This window comes from Pleurodeles waltl, chromosome 6 (assembly GCF_031143425.1).
Source record: "Pleurodeles waltl isolate 20211129_DDA chromosome 6, aPleWal1.hap1.20221129, whole genome shotgun sequence".
In the NCBI taxonomy this organism is placed as follows: domain Eukaryota; kingdom Metazoa; phylum Chordata; class Amphibia; order Caudata; family Salamandridae; genus Pleurodeles; species Pleurodeles waltl.
Genome location: NC_090445.1, coordinates 400,073,829 through 400,096,962, shown reverse-complemented (window position 1 = coordinate 400,096,962; position 23,134 = coordinate 400,073,829). Strand labels below are relative to the sequence as shown.

At 48.4% G+C, this 23,134-nt stretch overlaps 1 protein-coding gene across 2 annotated transcripts in view; it reads left to right on the top strand.

The window, feature by feature from the left end:
* The window catches only part of LOC138299776 (cytosolic phospholipase A2 gamma-like), a 408,365-nt gene that overhangs the window by 270,571 nt on the left and 114,660 nt on the right, over window positions 1-23,134 (top strand). For both annotated transcript variants that reach the window (XM_069238325.1, XM_069238326.1), the window contains one exon: window positions 20,452-20,556. In XM_069238325.1, the coding sequence (XP_069094426.1) occupies window positions 20,452-20,556 (105 nt within the window). The remainder of the gene's footprint in view (window positions 1-20,451; window positions 20,557-23,134) is intronic.

Genomic DNA, 23,134 nt, shown 5'->3' with positions numbered 1-23,134 from the left:
AAGAACAGCCATCCACCTCCGACGGCGCTAGTGGACAGGAGGCCCCCGCACAGCAGCAGCCCACCAGACCCCCACCTCCTGCAGGAGAAGAAACACCCCGCAAGAGGGCCCTGAGATCTCGCAAGAAGACAGAGTAGGATGTCAAGACCCCCGCCAGCAATGGATACCACCTGATGTCATCCCACTGTCCCACATTGTCACCCTGTCCATCCTTGAACTGCCCATGCTCCATCTCTCCACAGGCCTCTGGACAATGCACCTGTGTGACTGTTACTCTGGACTCTGCCATGGACATTCCTTCACCATAGCCCCCACCCACTTGAAACCACCCATCCCATTTTGAGCACTTCAATAAACACCTATTTTGCACCAAAATATCAGGAGTCTGGCTGTGATTTCAATAGATTGTAATTGACATGACAGTGCAAATATGTCCTTGTACATGGTGAAGTCAACAAACAGCTGCCACAAAGCTGTAGTCCATGGGGAAACGAAGCACAGGACTCGTAGTGGGGACCCCAGATCTGAAATAGGGAGGGAAAAGCCAAAACTCAGTCATCATACACTGGGGCAAATAGACAGGCAGCAGAGATGCTGGAGAGTAGTTAACATTTACTAAATTATCTTTGAAATGTTACCTGTGTCCTATTGGAAGTACTGTTCAATGATTCTGTCCCTGTTGTCTGTTTCAGCCCCGTCGTCTTCCTCCTCGTCACTCTCCTCAGGTTCCACCGCTGCCACAACACCACCGTCTCGACCATCCTCCTGCAGGAAAGGCACCTGGCGGCGCAAAGCCAGGTTGTGAAGCATGCAGCAGGCCACGATGATGTGACACACCTTCTTAGGTGAGTACATTAGGGATCCACCTGTCATATGCAGGCACCTAAACCTGGCCTTTAGGAGGCCAAAGGTGCGTTCGATCACCCTCCTAGTACGCCCATGGGCCTCATTGTACCGTTCCTCTGCCCTGGTCCGGGGATTCCTTACTGGGGTCAGTAGCCACGACAGGTTGGGGTACCCAGAGTCCCCCACTAGCCATACACGGTGTCTCTGTAGCTGTTCCATCACGTAAGGGATGCTGCTATTCCTTAGGATGTAGGCGTCATGCACTGACCCTGGGAATTTGGCATTTACATGCGAGATGTACTGGTCAGCCAAACACACCACCTGGATGTTCATTGAATGGTAACTTTTTCTGTTCCTGTACACCTGCTCCCTGTCTCTTGGGGGAACCAAAGCCACATGGGTCCCATCAATGGCACCAATTACGTTGGGAATATGTCCAAGGGTGTAGAAATCACCCTTCACTGTAGCCAATTCGCCCACCTCAGGGAAAATGATGTAGCTCCTCACGGATTTCATCAGGGCAGACAACACTCTGGATAACACCTTCGAAAACATGGGCTGAGACATCCCAGAAGCAATTCCCACGGTTGTCTGAAATGACCCACTTGCCAAGAAATGTAGTACTGACATGACCTGCACCAGAGGGGGAATCCCTGTGGGTTGGCGGATGGGGGACATCAGGTCGGGCTCCAGCTGGGCACACAGTTCATGGATAGTGGCACGGTTAAGACGGTAGGTCAGGATAATGTGGCGTTCTTCCATTGTCGACAGGTCCACCAGCGGTCGGTACACGGGAGGATTCATCCGTCTCCTCGCCCAACCCAGCGGACGGTGCCTAGGAAGGACAACATGGAGCACACAGTCAAGCAACCCACAGGTACGTACTCACTGCTAGCACAGTATACGATTCTCTATGCAGTGAATGGCGTGTCTGAGTGGCTATGCAAGGCCTAGGCCTGTGTGACGCAGTTGAAATTGAGCCATGTGGGCCCTGGAAATGGCGGCTGCCTGACCTGTGAAGTGTGACAATGGGATGTGAGGTCAATGCGCTGGCGTGGCACACCGCGGCGGGCGGCGGGCGAAGACCGCGGCGGGCGGCGGGCGAAGACCGCGGCGCGAAGCCGCATTGGTTAACATTGAAGCCTATGGGTTTCAGGAGCCAATGGCGAAGGGCGCCGGCGGTGGCGGGACGCACCGCCGCGGTACGCACCGCCGCGGACGTGACCGCCATTTTCTATCTACTTATCCACTTGCGACTTGAACTTTCACAGGAGAGGACCTATACTGCAAGTGTTGCTGTGACCTCGGTCTGGAAGGGACAATGGCTGCTGCAACTGGGGAAAGGGCTCCTGCCTTCACTGGAGAGGAGTTGGAGAAACTTGTGGATGGGGTCCTCCCCCAGTATGCGCTACTCTACGGTCCTCCAGACCAACAAGTGAGTTTAATTCAATATGGATTTGGGGCCACTGGCTGGCTTGGGGGCCTGGCGGGGATGGGGGGCATGTTGGGCATGGCGGGGGGCGTGGCGGGGATGGGGGGCATGTTGGGCATGGCGGGGGGCCTGGCGGGGGGCCTGGCGGGGATGGGGGGCATGTTGGGCATGGTGGGGGGCATGACGGGGGGCCTGGCGGGGATGGGGGGCATGTTGGGCATGGCGGGGGGCATGGCGGGGGGCCTGGCGGGGATGGGGGGCATGTTGGGCATGGCGGGGGGCATGGCGGGGGGCCTGGCGGGGATGGGGGGCATGTTGGGCATGGCGGGGGGCCTGGCGGGGGGCCTGGCGGGGGGCCTGGCGGGGATGGGGGGCATGTTGGGCATGGCGGGGGGCATGGTGGGGGGCCTGGCGGGGATGGGGGGCATGTTGGGCATGGCGGGGGGCATGGCGAGGGGCCTGGCGGGGATGGGGGGCATGTTGGGCATGGCGGGGGGCCTGGCGGGGATGGGGGGCATGTTGGGCATGGCGGGGGCATGGCGGGGGGCCTGGCGGGGATGGGGGGCGTTGGGCCACTGGAAAGGAAAACGCTGAGAAACTTGAACGTGGTATTTCTCCCTCCCTGTACGTGTCACATAGGTCCGCGCCCATGAGAAGATCGGGATTTGGCGTGCCATCGCCAAGGAAGTCCGGGGCTTGGGGGTCCACCATCGACGGGGCACCCACTGCCGCAAGAGGTGGGAGGACATCCGCCGCGGGACCAAGAAGACCGCCGAGTCTCTGCTGGGGATGGCCTCCCAACGTAGGCGGGGTGCCTGCCGTCAACTGAGCCCTCTGATGTTCCGGATCCTGGCGGTGGCCTACCCTGAATTGGATGGGCGCGTGAGGGCAGCACAGCAGACACAAGGGGGTGAGTACAAGCATTATCTACTCTGTTGTCGCGCAGTGGAGGTGTCTGGGTGGGGGAGGAGGGCTGGGGGTCCCCCTAGGCCAGGGCGATATCTGTAGGCTGGGCACCCCCGTAAGCCCCTGTGTCCCCAGCCACCACCCTCAGTAGTTTGTCAGTACAGCCATCCCTGGGCCGTGTCATCCATGGGTGCAGTTGTCAACTCTAGGCGTGTAGGCCATGTTCCACGGAATGCGTAGCGTACCCCAAGTGCGCAACTTAGTGCAGGGGGCATCTGTGTCTGTCATGTCCGCTAACTGTACCGGAGATCCATGTACTCAATATCCCTTTATTTCTCTCTCCCCCCCCCTTTTTGTTTGTCTTTCTGTGCTTGTGTGCATCAGCATCATCAGGCGGAGGAGAAGTGGCATCGGGGCAGGAGGGAGCTGCATCTCACATGGCCCAGGAGGGCCATGCCACAGAGTCAGACTGGACCAGTGAGACGGAGGGCGAGAGGAGCTCCACGACGGGGACGACTGGAGCCTGCAGCGACACGGACACGTCCTCAGAAGGGGGCTCCCTTGCGGGGGTGGCACCATCCGTGCCCCCCGCCATTACAGGTACAGCCGCCACCCAGCGCACCATCTCCGCCCTCCCAGCAGCCCTTCAGCGTTCGCCCCGTGCCCGCTCTGCCAGGAAGCCGGGCATCTCCTTCGCCCCAGGCACCTCAGGCCCTGCCCCTGTTACCCCCGCTGCCCTCAGTGAGGAGGTCATTGACCTCCTCCGAACGCTCATTGTTGGGCAGACTACCCTTTTGAATGCCATCCAGGGGGTGGAGAGGGAGGTTCATCGCAGCAATGCGTACCTGGAGGGCATTCATTCGGGTCAGGCTGCCCATCAGCGATCGTTCCAGGCTCTGGCCTCAGCACTGACGGCAGCCATTGTCCCTGTCTCCTGCCTGCCTCTACTAACTCCCTCCTCCCAGTCTCCTGTTCCTCTGCCTGTCCCACCCACACCATCAGACCAGCCTGCACACACCTCAACACCCAAGAGAAGCTCATCCAAACATAAGCACCACAGATCACGCAGACATTCACACACGCAACATTCCGATGCAGACATGCCAACAGTCACTACCACCTCTGTGACCCCCACCTCCTCGTCTCCCTCCTCCCTCCCTGTGACGTCTACACTCACACCTCCATTCACCTCACCATCAGCCAGTGTTTCCATCACCAGCACACCCTCCAGTCCAGTCCGCACACGTGCAGTCACCACCCCCACTGCCATTTACACGTCCCCTGTGTCCTCTCCCACTGTGTCTGTCACCCCCTCTTCCACACCACACAAACGCAGCCACCCACCCACCCAACAGCCATCCACCTCACGACAGCCTATCCCTCCTGCACCTGCACCCAAAGACAGCAAACGTGACTCACCTACAACCACATCCTCTCCCTCCACTCCCATTCCCACTGTACCTACCACTCTCCATTGTCCCAAGAAGCTCTTCCTCGCCACTACTAACTTCTTTCCTGACCCTGAGCCCCCCCCTCCTTCTCGTCGGGGTAAGAAGAGCACCTCAGCCACCACCAGCCCTGCAGCCCCCTTGACAAGGGTGCAGGGGTATTGGAGCCCGCATGTCTGGATCTTCGCCCAGCAGCAAGGGGACAGCCAGCCCACCCCCTGGGAAGAGGAGCAGAAGGCGGAAGGGGCGCCGCAGGAGCCCGCCTTCTACATCCCCCCCGGACACCACCCAGAGACAGTCACCAGCCACAGCTCCAAAGGGAGGCAAGGGCCACAGGCCGACGACTAAGGAGGGCAAGGGCAGCAAGTTGGAGAGGTCAGGCAGCAGGCCTGCTGCCCAGGAGGAGCCCACAACCCCCATAGCCGCTGCCCCGGGAGGAACCGGCACAGCTGCCCCGGGAGAGCCCACCACCCCCATAGCCGCTGCCCAGGGAGGACCCAGCCCAGCTGGCCAGGAGGGCCCCACCACCCACAGCCCAGGTGGGCAGTGAAGGAGCACCATCCCCGCTGCCCAGGAGGGCACCACCAGGCAATTAGCAGTTGGCCATAGACCGTCCGCCGTCTCAAGAACCGCTGAACTGGGCCCCGCCGTCTCAAGAACCGCTGAACTGGGCCCTTCAAGGCAAGAAGCGCTGAACTGGGCCCCGCCGTCTCAAGAACCGCTGAACTGGGCCCCGCCGTCTCAAGAACCGCTGAACTGGGCCCCGCCGTCTCAAGAACCGCTGAACTGGGCCCCGCCGTCTCAAGAACCGCTGAACTGGGCCCTTCAAGGCAAGAACCGCTGAACTGGGCCCCGCCGTCTCAAGAACCGCTGAACTGGGCCCCGCCGTCTCAAGAACCGCTGAACTGGGCCCCGCCGTCTCAAGAACCGCTGAACTGGGCCCCGCCGTCTCAAGAACCGCTGAACTGGGCCCTTCAAGGCAAGAACCGCTGAACTGGGCCCCGCCGTCTCAAGAACCGCTGAACTGGGCCCTTCAAGGCAAGAAGCGCTGAACTGGGCCCCGCCGTCTCAAGAACCGCTGAACTGGGCCCTTCAAGGCAAGAACCGCTGAACTGGGCCCCGCCGTCTCAAGAACCGCTGAACTGGGCCCTTCAAGGCAAGAACCGCTGAACTGGGCCCCGCCGTCTCAAGAACCGCTGAACTGGGCCCCGCCGTCTCAAGAACCGCTGAACTGGGCCCTTCAAGGCAAGAAGCGCTGAACTGGGCCCCGCCGTCTCAAGAACCGCTGAACTGGGCCCTTCAAGGCAAGAAGCGCTGAACTAGGCCCCGCCGTCTCAAGAACCGCTGAACTGGGCCCCGCCGTCTCAATAACCGCTGAACTGGGCCCTTCAGGGCAAGAACCGCTGGCCCTTTGGCAGACGTGGCAGGGCAGGATCTATCTCGGGCAGGGCTGCAGGATGTCCTCTGGCCAACTTGCCTCCTCCAGTGGCAGTGGGGTCTGTTATGGACTGTATGGACTGTGGCTTTGCTCTCCCCAGGATGGCCCAGTGGGCAGGCCACCCACTGTATGGACTGTATGGACTGTGGCTTTGCTCTCCCCAGGATGGCCCAGTGGCCAGGCCACCCACTGTATGGACTGTTTGGACTGTGGCTTTGCTCTCCCCAGGATGGCCCAGTGGGCAGGCCACCCACTGTATGGACTGTATGGACTGTGGCTTTGCTCTCCCCAGGATGGCCCAGTGGGCAGGCCACCCACTGTATGGACTGTATGGACTGTGGCTTTGCTCTCCCCAGGATGGCCCAGTGGGCAGGCCACCCACTGTATGGACTGTATGGACTGTGGCTTTGCTCTCCCCAGGATGGCCCAGTGGGCAGGCCACCCACTGTATGGACTGTATGGACTGTGGCTTTGCTCTCCCCAGGATGGCCCAGTGGGCAGGCCACCCACTGTATGGACTGTATGGACTGTGGCTTTGCTCTCCCCAGGATGGCCCAGTGGGCAGGCCACCCACTGTATGGACTGTTTGGACTGTGGCTTTGCTCTCCCCAGGATGGCCCAGTGGGCAGGCCACCCACTGTATGGACTGTATGGACTGTGGCTTTGCTCTCCCCAGGATGGCCCAGTGGGCAGGCCACCCACTGTATGGACTGTATGGACTGTGGCTTTGCTCTCCCCAGGATGGCCCAGTGGGCAGGCCACCCACTGTATGGACTGTTTGGACTGTGGCTTTGCTCTCCCCAGGATGGGCCAGTGGTCATGGAGTCCCCTCGTGGATCTGGCGTCGTGTACTCAAGTGGCTGAGGTGCCCCCCCTTCCCTTCCCCCTGAGGTGCCTGTCCTATTTTCTTTCTGATGCCCCTGCAGTGTTCTCTCCGTGGAGTTCTTGTCGTGGGACTGGGCCTTGCCCCTTTGCACAGGACCCCTGTGATCCACGGACAGTGGTTGGACTACATTTAGTAGCTGTATATATTTTGTACATAGTTTATTTATTTATTGGGATTAATGGTGTACATATTTCAATATATCTGCCCGTTTATGATCTCTTCTTTTGGTCTTTGCATTATTTCGGAGGGGGGTGGTTTGTGGGTTGTGACAGTGATCTGTGGGAATGCATTGATGTGTGTGTTGTAGTGGGTGTGGGTGGGTGGGTGTGTGCCGGTAATCTTTTCCCTCCCCTGTGTCGTAGGTGCCGTACTCACCGATGTCTTCCGCGCCGCCGGGCGTGCTCCTGGTATATGAGGAGGAATAGGAGTGCGGGGATGACCTGCAACTCTGGCTCCATACTGCCGGAATCTCGCGTGGAGTGCGTAGAGGTGAGCGTTTTCCCGTTCGTAGTCTGTTTCCGCCGTGTTCTTATCGGCGGTGCTCCCGCCCCGGAAAAGGTGGCAGATTGGTGGGTCGTAATAGGGTGGGCGGTACTTTGTCTGCCGCCGGGCTGTTGGCGGGAACCGCCGCGCTGTTTGTTTGTACCGCTGTGGCGGTCGGAGTGTTAAGTTGGCGGGCTGTGTTGGCGGTTCCCGCCAGGGTCAGAATTGCATATTTTAGACCGCCGGCCTGTTGGCGGCTTGGCCGCCGCTTTATCACCGACCGCCAGGGTCAGAATGAGGGCCATAGTCTGCTGCAACAGATTGCATTTTCTGCCCCCGTACCCTCCTGTACTACGTTTCTGCCAGCCTTTTCATGGCAGCTTCTCCTGCCATGAAAAGGCTGGCAGAAACTGCACTTGTTATCAGCGCAGTGGCACTGAACTCAGCGCAGCTGTGGCTGACCACGACATCGCCCGCGGTCAGCCTGAAGGGACCATGTTCCTGTTGGAGACGCGGTACCCTGGCGGTCAGACCACCATGGTCGTAATGTAACGGTCGGATCACCTGGAGTGCAGCGTTCCAACCACCACCACAGCATTGGCAGTCCTAGGACTGCCAATGTCATAATGAGGATCTAAGTCTGTGATCTCTTAATGATCAGCTCAGTAGCAACACTATTCTCCAAGAAAGAATGGTATGATTTCCTCTTCTAAATATTATTTCACACTGCAAAAGATACTCTTTTCCCTCTTTGTGTGTGTACGTGTCCCTTTGAAAACTGCTTCTAAGAATGGGGTGAATGGTAGTACATTACAATCTATACAGGTACTAACCTGTTGGGTCCAGTTAAAGATTCTAGTAATTAAAATCTGAGTACAACCCCTTGTAGCTGTGGCATAGAGGAGACAGGCTTCATTTAAAGAAAATGTGTAAAGCCTTTAGAAGTACCAAAACAGCTAAATGATTATATACACAATACAATAAAACCACCAATTAAATTTAGAAATGTAGAAAAACATGTACTAAGCAAAACGGCACCAACACAACAAAAATTCAAAAAGGTGAACTGGAGGTATACATTTTTAAGTATGTAAGTGGAAGAACTACCAACCAGAAGTAAAGAGCCAATGATAGTCAATGGTCATGGTAAACTGGGACTCAGGTGCAATTACAGGCCAACAGTGATACACCAAGTGGATTGCTCCCTGTGAAAGTATGAAAGTCAAAAAGTTTTTAAAAATGTTTCAAATCAGAATGGGACTTGGTATAATTTTGTAAAGAAAAAATATCTCCATGCAAGACACTGCTCAAACTATTTCCACCAATGTGAATATGTAAGCTTGATAAAAGAAGCAGGTTAGTCCTACTGGTACTCTAAAGATTTGCATATTTAAAGCTGAAAAGTCAGACATTGGGATTTAGTAATTTTTTGGGAGGTACTAGGATTTCTTAGCAGGATGAAACTGAAATCCAGTTTGATTCTGTGGAACTGCCGGTCAGGTACTTTTTCTTGGTGGGACCTGCTGAAGCTCTGAAGGGCACATTTTCAAATGTTTCCAAACTTTGTTGTCCTACCTAAACAACCACAGAAGGTCTCTACATATGGTCCCAGGGCCTTAGGAAGGCACTTAGGGCCAGATGTATCCCAAAAATATTTTGCGAGTTGCAAATTGCGAGTCACAGCGACTCGCAATTTGCAACTCGCAAAATATTATGCAAAAAGGTGTCTCAGACACCTTCTGTGACTCGCTATAGGGTCGCAAAGACCCACCTCATGAAAATTAATGAGGTGGGTCGCAGTTTGCGACCCCATAGCGAGTCAAAGCACTCACAGGGATGGTGGCCTGCTGGAGACAGCAGACCACCATGTCTGTGACTGCTTTTAAATAAAGCAGTTTTTTTTTTTTTTCTTTTTGCAGCCCGTTTTCCTTAAAGGAAAACGAGTTGCAAAACGAAAAACTTCCAAAACCATTTAGTTTTGTTTTTTTCCGAGTAGGCAGTGGTCCATAGGAGCACTGCCTACTCTGATTTTTTTTTTTTTTATGGCATTCACAAAGGGGAAGGGGTCCCATGGGGACACCTTCCCTTTTGCGAATGTGTTACCATCCACTTCAAGTGGATGGTAACTGCGAGTTGGTTTGCGACTGCATTCGCGGTCACAAACCAAATCAGCATGGCGAAGCGGTCGCAAATAGAAAGGGAACACCCCCTCCTATTTGCGAGTCACAGCCTCAAACTGCAAGTCGGTACCGACTCGCAATTTGAGATTGTGCATTGCGTTAAGCCTTTTGCGTGTCGCAAACTGCGTTTTTCGCAGTTTCGACGTGCAGAAGGCTTCCTACATCTGGCCCCTAGAGACTCACAGTGTGTCAGACAGGTCCAGTTGCTAATAGACAGCGGGGCACTTTAGGAAAAAGGATACTTGAAGCTTGTTGCATCCTTGTGGGTGACCTCCTAAAACATTGAGAAATTGTAACACCGTCCCATAGCCAGGTCATTGTCCCTGCTCTGGGAGCAATTTCATATCTCTTTAAAGTCATACACTAGATTGACAGCTGCTGAAGAACTAATGCAGATTAGACACCGGGAGCTTCAGCCAATACAACTGTACATTTATAAAAAAAAAATTGCCTAAATATTTAATAAAAGTCAAACCTCACAACTGAATTGAGCTTTGAATAAATATTGAAAAGAATTGTAGAATACATTTTCTAGCTGGTTCTTAACCTGAGCTAAATAATCAATATTTTAATCTGTACTTGAGTTTCTCATAGGATGGTGAGAACCTTTAACAGTGTGTTTTGGGCAAACATATTTTAGCTTAGATTAGCTTGGGCATGCGGCCTGTATCCTTTTACCTACACAATTACAAACAGTTTTGGGAGGTCTGTCAAAACAGGTACATGGTAACAGTAATTTGCAACATGTCACAGTTTTAAATACCGTACACCCAACACTGTGGACTACAGGGCCTGCATTGTGGTGACATAGTAATATCTAAAAGAAGGGGTAATTCCCTGTCATAAGGATTTTGTTGGCAGTTTGGGCAGCACATTTAACTGCAGCAGTCAGGATACAATGCTAGGCCTTCAGCTTTGTGGCACTGCCGGATGGCACAATACATGCTGCAGTCCACAGGTGAAATTTAACTTCCTATGCCATGGATGTATTTTCTACACCAAATACTATGGCATTTTAACAAAGTTAAATAAGCTCATCAGTGAGTAGCCACTTTCTTCATGCTTTAGGAGGTCAGCACGCATGTACTGGGCCTTGGACAGAAGTGCTCCAGCGTGCAGGGACTTAAAACCAGCAATAAAATCCAGCAAAAATTGGCAGGGACCATGAAAAAAGGGACATTTATTCACACTGCTTCATTTCTTTCTCTTCATTTTTTATCATAATTTATTTGTAGGTTAGTTAAGGTGTAAAGAACTATCCTCTCTTACAAAAGTAGATTCCCAAATTAACAATACATATTGTTATGAGGATTCGTTATGGTAGCAGTATATTTATAGCACTCTTATCACCATAGGGGTATCCAGATGCTGGAGTAGATCAGTAGGCCTATTGCGCTCATTTTTCAATAGCCACGTCCTCAATTTCTTGCAAGACTTCATTAGGGATGGAAAGGTCCTAATGTGGTATGGAAGGTCAGTCCAGGATTTGGCAGCACTGTAGGTGAAGGAGAAGCGTCCAGATTTTTTCTGCAGATGTGGCATATTTGCAGAAAGTGTGGCTGAGTGCAGTTGCCTGGTGGGTTGGTGGAAGTTGAGGTGCTGGTTGGGTCCCACATTGTGAAGGGCTTTGTATGTGTGGGTGAGCAGTTTAAATTGGTATCATTTCTGGATTGTTAGCCAATGTAGCTCTTTGAGGTGGGGTGTGATGTGATGTGTGTACTGTGGGGGCTATTGAGGATGAGTGGCGTGGTGGAATTCTGGGTGGTCTGGAGTCTTAGTATGAGTTGATTTGTGATGCCGGCATAAATTGTTGCCATAGTCTAGTCTGCTGGTGATAAGAGCTTTGGTGACCATGCACCTGGTGATAGGAGAGCCATTGGTGTATTTTGTGAGGTATTCATAGGACAGGCCTCGAAAAATCATAAAAATGTTACTAGACCTGCAGGTCGAGTAGCTTGAATAATCTACTCAACCTAACTGTAATTAACTTGACCCTGAAACAGGTCTCAAATTGTGTGATCCTAGGCACATGTTGTATTTTACAGTCACCATTGATCCTCTTTCGTTTGATTAAATATACTTAACGTTTGATCCATGTTAATAAATCTGGCCCACACATGGGGTACACATGATCTATGCATGACTTGCCTCTTAGCAATAGCTTTGCCATCAGGGCAGGAGTGTTTCTCACTTTATGTTTAAACACTCACTTTTAATAAATGTATTACTAAAGCATGATGTGGTAGCACACTGTTGTTTCCAGACAGGAAATTTCCAAGAAATGTCTAAAAAATCTTCCCACTAACTGGCAGCTTTACTGATAAAGCTATATAATGTATTAACAATGATTTGTGAAAATTGGGTTTCAGAAAACATTTATCATTTGCACATCATCAAGTAAAGTGTTCTGACTTTTTTTTCATCCTATTAAAATATTATTTTAATCACACAGAAGTACAAAAAATGGTCTTTCACAGCTACTGAAATATATTTTGAAATTTTTGTAAAGTTGACTTAGTTATATAAATGTTGCCTGTTAGGGAAAACCTAATACCAAAAGCCTTTCATTTCACATAGGTCAGACAGTTCAAAATCCTGGAACTCTGTGTCACTAGGAAAAGTATTTGTATTGCAAAAAGACAAACTGACTTTTGACCTCTATCTCTGAACACAGAGCAAATGTGACAAGAATATGATTTAAAGGCATCTTAATTGCTAATTCAGTTTCTGACTGAATAGAAAACTGGTTCTTTATCCACTTGCCAGAAGGAGCGAGTAGGATCTAAAAATAACTCAGTCACATAAAATAAAACTTGCCATAGCGAGTGGTTGAGTAGATTTTCTCAGCCCTGATAGGATGAAGAAGCAGGAGGAGGTGACAGTGTTTACTTGTTTGGTCATCATGAGTCTGTTGTCCAATATGATGCTGATGTTTTGGCATGGTCAGTGGGTGTTGGCATGGGTCCCAGGTCTGTTGGCCACCATGAGGAATTCCATGGAGAGCTCTTGCTCCCAAAGATCAGGACTTCGGTTTTATAAGTGTTGAGTTTTAGACAGCTCTGTTTCATCCAGTTTGCTACGTTTGGCATGCAAATGGTGAAGGTGGTCCTGGTGGTGTGGTTGTTGTCTGTGAGGGAGAGGATGAACTGGGTGTCATCTGCATAGAAGACACTGTTGATTCCGTGGGATCCTGTGACATGGGCAAGTAGCTCCATGTAGGAGTTGAAGATGGTAGCATTCAGCGATGATCCTTGAGGGACTGCAGATTAGATACTTCAGTTCAGAAGTGTAGGGCATTGTTTGACCTGGACCTCTCTGCAGGGTCACCCCCAGACTTTTTTACTTTTGTCTGCTGCTTTTTGCTGAATTCACTTGTGTTGGCCTTAGGACTCAGTCACTTTACCACTGCTAACTATTGCTAACGTGCTTGTGCTTACTCCCATCAACACGGTTTGATTGACATATACCTATTTAATTTACTTGTAAGCCCCTTGTAGAGTATACCATATACCCAGGGCCTGTCTCTACCACTGAGCTTGGAGCACTTATTGTGCCACCCACCTAAGTATCCAGCTAAAATCTATCTCAGGCCTGCCATTATTTATCCCAGGCCTGCCATTGCAGCCTTAATACAGTGTCACACTACCATGTTGACTTGGCATTTAACACCCCTTGGCAAGTCTTAAGCTCTCCTTTAAATGAATGTATGAATGAATAAATGAGAGCTTTGTTAAGCACATGGATAGTCAGAAAGAGTCTCCTGGTACTATACAGAGAGTAAGAGAAGGAGAGGAACAACAGAAACTAAAGTGTAAAAAGCCCTGTCTTACGTTTCTTTCTGAAAAAATTACTGCCTTCAATTTGTCACAGTTCTACTGGCAGACTATGAGAGGCCTGAGGTCCCAGAAAGGAGAAGGATCTACCCCTGCTTTGGTTAGTCAGACCCTGGGAATTGTGAGCGCAGGATTCTCTAAGGAGAATAGTGTTGTGTCCTGGATGAACAGTAAGCTACGCCCAATTGTTTAATTGCTCTGTGCATTAGGAGAAGGGTCTTAAATATGACCTGATAGTTCCAGGGAGCCAATGCAGATTTTTCAGATTTGGCAAGACTTGCCACTTCTTTTTAGACTGATTGCAGTTTTCAAGGCAAATTTAGTGGGAGACTTACATACAGGGCATTAACATAGTCTAGCCTGGATAAAATCAATGGCAGTACCAATGTGATTCTCACTGTACAGAAAGAATATGCAGAACTTTTTTAGCCAAGTTCAATATTTCGTAGCATGTGCCAGCTAACGTATTGATTTGTTTATGCATAGTAATTTGATTGTTGAACTTGACTTCTAGACTTTTTACTAAGTTCACTTGCAGGTTGGGCAAAGGAGCCTCATCTGGCCAATGAGCTTGCAAGTTGAAGCTGAAATTGTGGCCAACGCGAAGAACTTCCATCCTATTGGTATTAAGCATGAGTTGGTTGGTTTTAATAGAAAGAAAAACAGTTGATAGGCGGGGTTTAATAGCATCCTAAATAATTATCTCTCCATTCTTGAAGAAGAAGACCAATTGAGTGTTGTCAGCATATGATATAAAGGATTCAACCACTGCCGCCAACAGGGTAAAATAGATGTTGAAAAGTAGCTGATAGGTACAACAATGCAAGGACTGCTTTCCCACTTGCATCTGGGCGTGCTGGCAGGAGGGAAATAGGCCTACTATTGCTCAGAGCATTAAGATCAGCGTTAGTTTTTTTTATTTTTTTTTTATAAATGTTTCAACATTCTAGCCTATTTCCAGCATGTGGAGACAATGCAAGATATTAGCGACTTATTTAGCATTAAATTCAAGAGAGGATTAAAACCTATTCCATGCCAACAGCTACGATGATTGGGTGACATGGATCAGAGGGGGAGCCTGACTTCTGATTTAATATGAACCTTGGATTCTTCCTCATAAATCAAATTAAAAGAGAAGAGGGATGTATTGCAAGAGGGCCTGGTTGGAGAGAAAGAGAGAGAGAGAGAGAGACTACATCTGAAATTCCTGTTTTAGATAAGCTATTCTGAATAATCTCAATTTTATTATCAAAAAAACTGGCCAACTGTGAGTACCACTCGGCTGAAGGAGCCTTACTTAGATAGCAGACAGCTAGATCTGAGAAGAATTGACTATTTTAAAAATGTATTGTGGTTTATTTTCAGCCCTTTTTATCCTTCCTTCATAAAAGTCATTTTTGTGGATTTTTTTTATAAATCTCTTTATTGGGTTTCGTTCAACCAAGTATTGAGGTACAATTATAGACAATGATGAAATAAAATACATCAAGATCACAACATTTAACTGTGCCACATGTCAATAATATTACACCAGGAGGGTTATCAGGAACAATGAACTGTCACATGTGTGCATGACCCAAAGCCCAGGAGGAGGGTAGGGTGCACATCAACTGCACTCCAGAAGTCATTGGGACGCCATGTAGTTGGAGGGGGTCAAGCAGGGGAGAGCGCTGTTTGTCCAATGATTCCTAAGGGGTGATTCCTCCAGCATCGTGCCTATATGGGTTCTTTGCAGCGGTGCACCCCCTCAATAGTGGGCAATAGGGGAGCACCAGTCAAGGGCTGGTCACACAGATGACATGTCGTTACCAGGAGGTGATTTAAGTGCGCATGACTGATCATGGGGTTTGTGTGTCATTTTTTGCTTCATATATTTTCAATAAAAGTGTCCCACACTTCACAGCCACCCCCGTTAAGCCCCTGATCTGCAGTTGGCATAGTGTCTGAGCTTCCATGTGAGACCACTGTAATAAGCCCTGCAGTCATTTGGCATGGCTTGGAGCATGTGGTGCTTTCCAGTGTGTGTCTATAAGGCGTTTGAATGTTATAAATGCAAGATCAATAAACCTGTGGAGCTGTTTTACGCCTTTAGCTCGCTGGCATAGACCCAATAAACAGGACTCTGGGTTTATTACCTGAGCGTGGTTAGTTATGTCTGCCGTAGTCTCGATAATTTGTCGCCAGGTTGCTATCAACGGTGGGCAGTCCCATACCATATGATAAAAATTTGGCTCTGGTGCCGCACATTGAGGACATACAGGTTCCGACGTGGGAAACATGCACTTAATTCGAGATGGGGATAGATAGGAATGGTGTAAATAATTGAATTGGGTGTAGAGGAGTCTGGGGTTGCTTGAGACACGTTTAACTATGGAAAGCACTGCTGCCCAGGGCTTCTGTGACAAGGGGGTAGTGAGTACTTCGTCCCAGCGAGCGCGGGCGGCCTCTAAGCTCAGGCAGGCCACAACCAACAGGGTATTATTCAGCCTAGATATCACTTTTTTTGGTGTCAGTTATTGGTAACATCAGTGTGAGTATCTGGGATGTCTGTGGTTCCTCGTCTCCCATATCCCTGGTGTCCCGCAGCAGGTGCCTTTATGTACAGTAGGTCAGGAAAGCCCAGCATGTATGCCAGTGTTGTCCCTCAGTCCCTCAAACCTAAGTGTGTGCCGAATAAAAGTCTCACACATTCTCAAAGAACCACAGAGCCATGTTGTGGTTTTCAAGCATGACACGAGCCTTAGGTAAGTGTGGGATTGGTATCTGCGGTGAATATGGTATTTTGGGCTGTTTGCCATGAATATATCTCAGCCAGCATGTTTTGGCCGCATCCAGCAGAATGATGGCTCGGTGAGAGGCACGTATCCCATCAGACAACCATGTGTATGTTGGTATCTGGGTCAGTGTGTTAGATATTACAGTTTGCTTCGCCGTGCAGTGTTTCCCTATCCAGCAGAGCGGCCATTGCAATTGGGCAGCAGCGTAGTAGAGTTCAAAATTAGGCATACCGAGGCCACCATTGTCCTGTGGCCATTGCATTGTGGTCAGCGCCACGGTGTGCCTGTCCTTCCCTCACAGCTAATCAGTTGACAAGCTCTGCAAAGATTTAAAAAACAAATGAGGGAGAATAATTGGAAGCGCTGCAAAGTAATATAATAGTCTAGGAATAATGAGCATTTTAGCTATGGCCGCTCTGCCCATGGGTGATAATGGGAGTGAGCCCCAAAAGGGGAGCTATCCTCGTATGGAGCAGATAGCCCAATCAATGTTGCCTTCCTTCAGATCTCTAATGGAGTGATACACTTGTATTCCCAAGTATTTAAAGGTGGTATGACACCATGGTAGATAATAGCACAGGAGGGCTTGCTGCATGTCTAAGGGAACAGATGATAATGGAAATATACAGGATTTGGTTCAATTGACTTGCTACCCCGAGATTTTGGCAAAGAAATCTAATATGGACATGACCCCCGGCATGGCCATGGTGTGGTCTCGTAAGAATATTAAGGCATCATCCGCATATAAGGAAATGATGTGATGCATGTGAAGTTCAGATATGCCCCAAAGACATGCATTCTGACGTAGTCTGGCAGCAAGGGGCTCCATCGCTACAGCAAACAACAGAGGAGAGAGCGGACATCCTTGTCTGGTGCCCCAGTGTATGGAGAGTCTGTCTGAAATGATTTGCCCTGTCTTGACTCGAGTCATCGGGTTAGAGTATAAGGTAGTGATCCAGGATATATACCCTGGTCCAAAGCCCATTTTGTCTAAGAAAGTCCCAATTTAGGGCATCAAACACTTTTTCAATATCTAGGGATACGGCCACACTGCGGTGGTTCGACTCTGTGGTACTGTGGAGGAGACGAAGTAGGGGAAGGGAACAATCTAGTACAACATCGGCTGCACAGTTAAAGTTGCCACCCCACAAGCTGTCCCCAGCTGGGTCCCGAAACAAACTGGGTGTCAATGTGTTCAAGAAGTTCCCCTGGTTAGTATTGGGTACATATATTCCTACAAGTGCCAATGGTGTACAATCAAGGTGGCTTTCAGTTACAAAGTACCAACAATTGGAGTGTATTTGCGTGCGGTCTTCCACAAAGGGCATTCCAGGTGTGACCCACATTAGCACACCTTGCGCAAAGGATGATGACGTGGTGCTGAATAGTTGTCCCTTCCAGCTGGAGAGCAGCTTCCCAAGGGTGGCCTCTGATAAGTAAGTTTCCTGTATCATAGCAATATGCACCTGATGGCATTTCAAATATGCATGAATGCAATGTCTCTTGAGTGGTGTTGTCATGCCCCGCACATTCCATGTGATCACATTATAGCGTGTTATAAAAGATTGCGTTTGTGCAGCCATACATATAAGAGTCCAGACCTGCCCTAGGTTCACACTTACCCTCCCTGTTCCTGTGTTGGTGAGGTTCATTGGCACCCTGCGTGAGATGTTGCTTCTGCTCATGCATCATCTGTTCCTCCCCACTCCCGACTCGCAAGCATTGAATGGTGGCAATAACAAAACAATATCGATATCCGCAGTTTGTGCTTTTATCTTTGAGGCATTATTTGGAATCTTAAAGATTAAAAGTTCATAACTCCCGTTCCACTGTTTGGAATTTTGTCAATTTGGTGTCAAATACTTTTTTTAAATGTACTCTAATTTTCAAAATTGGTTCAGAAATTTTCTTGTGTTGTGTTTTCACTTTATTACAGTTCATGTGCTGCATAAAAACATTACAAATTGCTTGTAAGGTGAACCAGACTGCTTTCTGTGCCAAGGTACCCAGAGTTAAGCATAGGTTAATTTACTGACTTTCTGTGGTTAACCCAGCAAAGTGATCGTGGGTCTTGCTTGACAAGGGCTCACACCCCAGTCAACCAACAACCCAATTTCCCACAGACATGAGCCTGATTCTCTGGGTCCTGTCAGACAGGAAAGAGGCCAGCCATCTCAGGGGGTGTCCATGTATTCCAGAGTTGGGGAGTCTTATCATGAGGATACTGTGGGAGATTGTGTCAAAGGCTGCTGAGAGGCTGAGTAGTATGAGAACTGCAGTTTCACCTTTGTGCATGATTGTACAGATGTGATCAGGTGCTGGAGTAGGAGCGGTTTCCATTCTTGGTTGCAGCGGAATCTAGACTGTGCGATGTCTATTAGATGGCGATGTTCAAGATAGTGTTGTTCAAGATGGTGCTTTTCAAGATGTTAGGCATTTGCTAACTTTTAATACCCTCCTTATGTGTAATCCTGTCATAACTTGCATTGGTGCAACCAGAAGGTACGGCCTTAGAAAGCTGCTGCAATGGTTATTTACTTTATTTTCTATGCAAGCATATGCCACAAAAAGAAAAAGAAAAAGTATGTGGAAGGGTGTGTGTGCGTGAATGTAGGCATATGCGGAGGGGTGTGTATGTGAATGTATGCACAGGGGTGGCGGGGGTGTGAATGTTTGCGGAGGGGGTTGCGTATGTGTGAGTGGGGGTGTGTGTATGTCAGTGTGAGAGTAGGTGGAGGTGTTAGAATTGATGTGTACGGTCGGGCAGGGTGTTTGGAAGTGTGTGGACGGGTGGGGGTGCATGTGCCGGCAACAGGAATGAGGATACCTGTCACCTGGTGCATTACCGCCAGGGTTTTCAAAGTGGGGAGACCACGATGGAAAGCCTGGCAGTCTGTAGCCTTGTAATCCGGCCGGCAGACAGAGGCCTGCCGGCCGGCTGGAGGAGCTAACTGCCGGACGTGACGCTGCAACTGCACCGGAGGGCCAGGTGCAGTTTGGTTTCTGCCAAACTCCACAACTTGTACTGCAGCGGTCTTTACCGCTGGGTCTGTTACAAGAAAACCACCACAGCGAGGATGGCGATCTGATGACCACCAGCCTCATAATGAGGGCCTCAGTGATGTAGCAGTTGTACTAATGCTATTTATTTTTAATAACAAGACTTTAATTTGTACCATGGCTTATTATTATTATTATTTATGAAGGTAAGGAAAGGCAAATAGAAACTTATTCAAGCACTCAAATCTCTGGCAGTTAAAAGGTTATGTTGTCCCCTACATAATTTGTAACAAATACAGTAAACAAAAGGCACTTGAAGTGCAGGCAAATAAATGTTGACTATTTGAAGATGAGATATAAAAATAATATGTATTGTGCCAGCTTTTTAATGCAAGGGAAAGCAGATATTTGTGGTGGATGTTAACTGTATGCACAGTCTTTGTACAGTCACCTAAACTGAAGAGAGACAATGGTTAAACTGGGATCACCCATTGCCCAGTGCTAGTTGTTGTAGTTGTCAGAAACAACATGTGAATGACAATTTAAAAGATCAATAGATCAGAACAAAGCTCTTTCTATGTATGTGTATATGACTTTTTGGGGAAAACAATAGTCTGACGTAGCAAACAAACCTGTCTCAAAGGCCGGAGTCACTAATCCTGGGCTATCAAAACTATTTATACATGGGCTTTCTTTCTGTCTGTTGCGGGCACATTTTTTCGAAAGACATGAATCAATCAATCAATCAATCAATAAATTGAGTATTTGTAAAGCACCCATGTGATATTATCTGTGACGTGTGATATTATGTTCAAATATCAGCTTTTAGACTATGTGGGGTGCAACTTTTTCCAAGGTGTAAGCCCTTCACTGCTTTGCCATTTTCTCAACTTCCAGTCAGTATTTGCTATTATCTCAACTACAAGGGTGGCAACACCATAACAGGAAAATGGTGGGAAGGTTGTGGACATCGGCATGGCAGTGAAAGTGACACATGCTCATGTCTACGTCCCATCGGAAGGTCCTGAAGTGGTGCTACATAGTCCCCTACACACACCGGTGCAACAGAGTATGGGGTTATACAGTGATGACAAGAGCATTGTTTATCTAATCTGTCAGAAACACATATTCTGTTGTATGAGTGCTGCACCACCAGCAGTAGCTGCTGTGCAGCTCAGACCGGCTCAGTCAAATTCAACTGTTATGTTTTGTTTGTTTTTAGAGTGTAAGAAGAATGGCAGTCACCACATGCTACCACCTGCAGCGTCACCTCTTGTGTGCGTTCCGGAGATGGCTTTCCTCAGAGCGGGAAGCTTTATTCCTTCTCGTAAGTGCTAAATTATTTGAAGTATTTATGATTGCTTTATAAATCATGCAAATGTCAACCAAAAGAAGAACATCACAGGGTATATAATTATAAAACTGGACCGTATAAAAAATGCAAACATCAAATTCCCACATTCATTTAGAAACATAGGTTCTGATATAGATCTTAGCAGTATTACTGCCGGTCCGACTCAGCGGCGGTCCCAAAAATACTGTCAAGTTGAGGATGTTCTACCCACCGCATTTTGCTGTATTCCGACTGAGCCTCAGGCCACCACAATGTAATGGTCTTCCTAGCTGTCAGGCTGGTGGGCTCCTGCCAACCCTATTTCGATGTTACACTCCTGCAGGAGGTGTAATGCTCTTGGGTAGCTAGCATAGGGAGACCGTCGCTTGACCCGATGGACATTGTGCAATGTCAGTGGTAATGGAATAGAGGTAAGTCATCCACACACACTGTACATTAGCCATATGTGTCCCCCTGCACAACACAGTACACAACACACCACATACACAATACAATCCATTGCCATTCTAGCACCACACAACACATTATTGACGCTGCACCCACACACAAAACAATCACAGCAACGGTCACAAGCATATAGCACGACAACCACACAACAACAGCATTCACCTGAATGTTGTGTTATGTACCAGTGTGTCCCCATCTATGTCCCACGCAAATATGATCCAGACTTATGCCTGACACAGTAATTCTCAAAATGATTATGATATGTATATGACTACAGTGGTCTCAAGCTCATATGCGGTGACCACTCTACATACACAGCCAATGCTGGTTCCCTATCTTTAAGTCCAGCAATTGGGGGGTTGTGTTTTCTGTGTGGTCCAGTGGTAGCATTGACAGATTGTCATGTCCAGTCATGTTCAGTTGAAAACCGAAGTGGAATGAGGAAAAAAGGTAAGTTTGTATCCCATTTCCCATCCAATCAGCCAACTCGGGTATGGAGGGTGGACCGGCACCTTTGGGTGGGTGGTAAGGCACATTCAAATCTGCTCAACAGTAAAGGTTGGTTGGAAACCCTCAATCGGCCCCAATTCCCAATGCCGCCGTCAAGGTGGCTGGAATTTCTTGGTGGAGTCGGTGGTACTCGGGCGCTCCTTCGCCTATGGGACTGCCAACATCTAAATGGGGCGGGTATTCCACCAAGACGGCAGGCGGGTTTTCCATCAAAAAATCAAAAGCGGGACCGTTTTCCACTAAGATCAAAATCAGGTCCTTAATTCGTAAAATTGTGATTGCAGTTTCTTAAGAAATTAATATATTGCTAAGTTACTGAGCGCTCATTCGCCTACTAGACCTATTAGCACTGAAAGAGAAACAACCTCCTACTTAGCTATCTGTGGAATAATAATACTTATCATTTGGAAAGACTTGATGCATAAGAAAACAGGCATGGGGTGAGATCTGTTGTTTATTACTAGACTTAGAATATGTGGCTCTTATATTGCTTTTTGAAACCTGGGGGCATTCAGGTAGCTGCAGGTGGGCAGTAGAGCGTTTGAGGAAGTGCTGGTGCCAGTTTGCATTTTGTAACCCTCATTTTTATAATAAATGGAAATTTCGGATACAGAGGATTCTGAGAAGTTCATTGTGACTGACCTTCTGCTGTAAGAAGCAAATATTGACAATGCCAATAAATCTAATTTATGGAGGAAAGTGCCTTTTATGCCACTGATATGTTTAGGCCCTCAATAAGTCATCATACATTAACTTTGTTAATTATTTTTGCACTCGTAAATCCATTCATCCATCCAATTACTTGTTTTGTATTTTCCCCTGATCACAATAAAACAAGCACAAATTTAACTCCATATCGTAGCTAAATTAAAAGACTAGAATTAGGAAAAACAAATTCTCCTGTCTAAACATAAAAGGTGCCAATGCTATGATATCTGCATATCCAAAAATGGTAAGAAAATAGGTAAAGGGGGTTGGATCCTTAAAACGGGACTCCTGTAATGTCCACTAACAAAACTAGACAGGAGCTTGCCTGGTACAAATCACCCTGTCAATTTGAGTGAAAGCTGCACATCTTGGAAGGACTCTGCGTCAGAACTACTGAAGCACACTGATAAAAATGTTAATTCCAATAGTCTTAGGGTAGTTTTTCTTCAAAGTAGTGCTTTATTCTTCAAATTCCCAGAAGAATTGTTCTGCATGTAACAGTATCCACACAGAAAAGCAGTCGACAACTGTTCCGTCCCTTGGACTTTCTCATGGCTGAACAGGCTTTTGAGCTTCAATAAATATGCAACTATATGTTGCGCTCTAGGGTAACTATAACTCACGCCCTCACCATGCACTTTTAATTACCCCAGATTTTACCACACTCATGAAATCTTTTATAACATTATTGAAAATGGCAGTACAACATTAGCAGTATAATTATTTATGAGAAAACTGTGCATGGTTGGGGGCATGAATCCGAGTTACCACAGGGAGCAAGTTACAGTTACTTTAGATTACTATAACTGCTATATTTCTATGGTTTTGTGTCAGTAAATTCAGAACATACTTAAAATTACCCTGTAACCTTTGGTTTTTAAGTAAA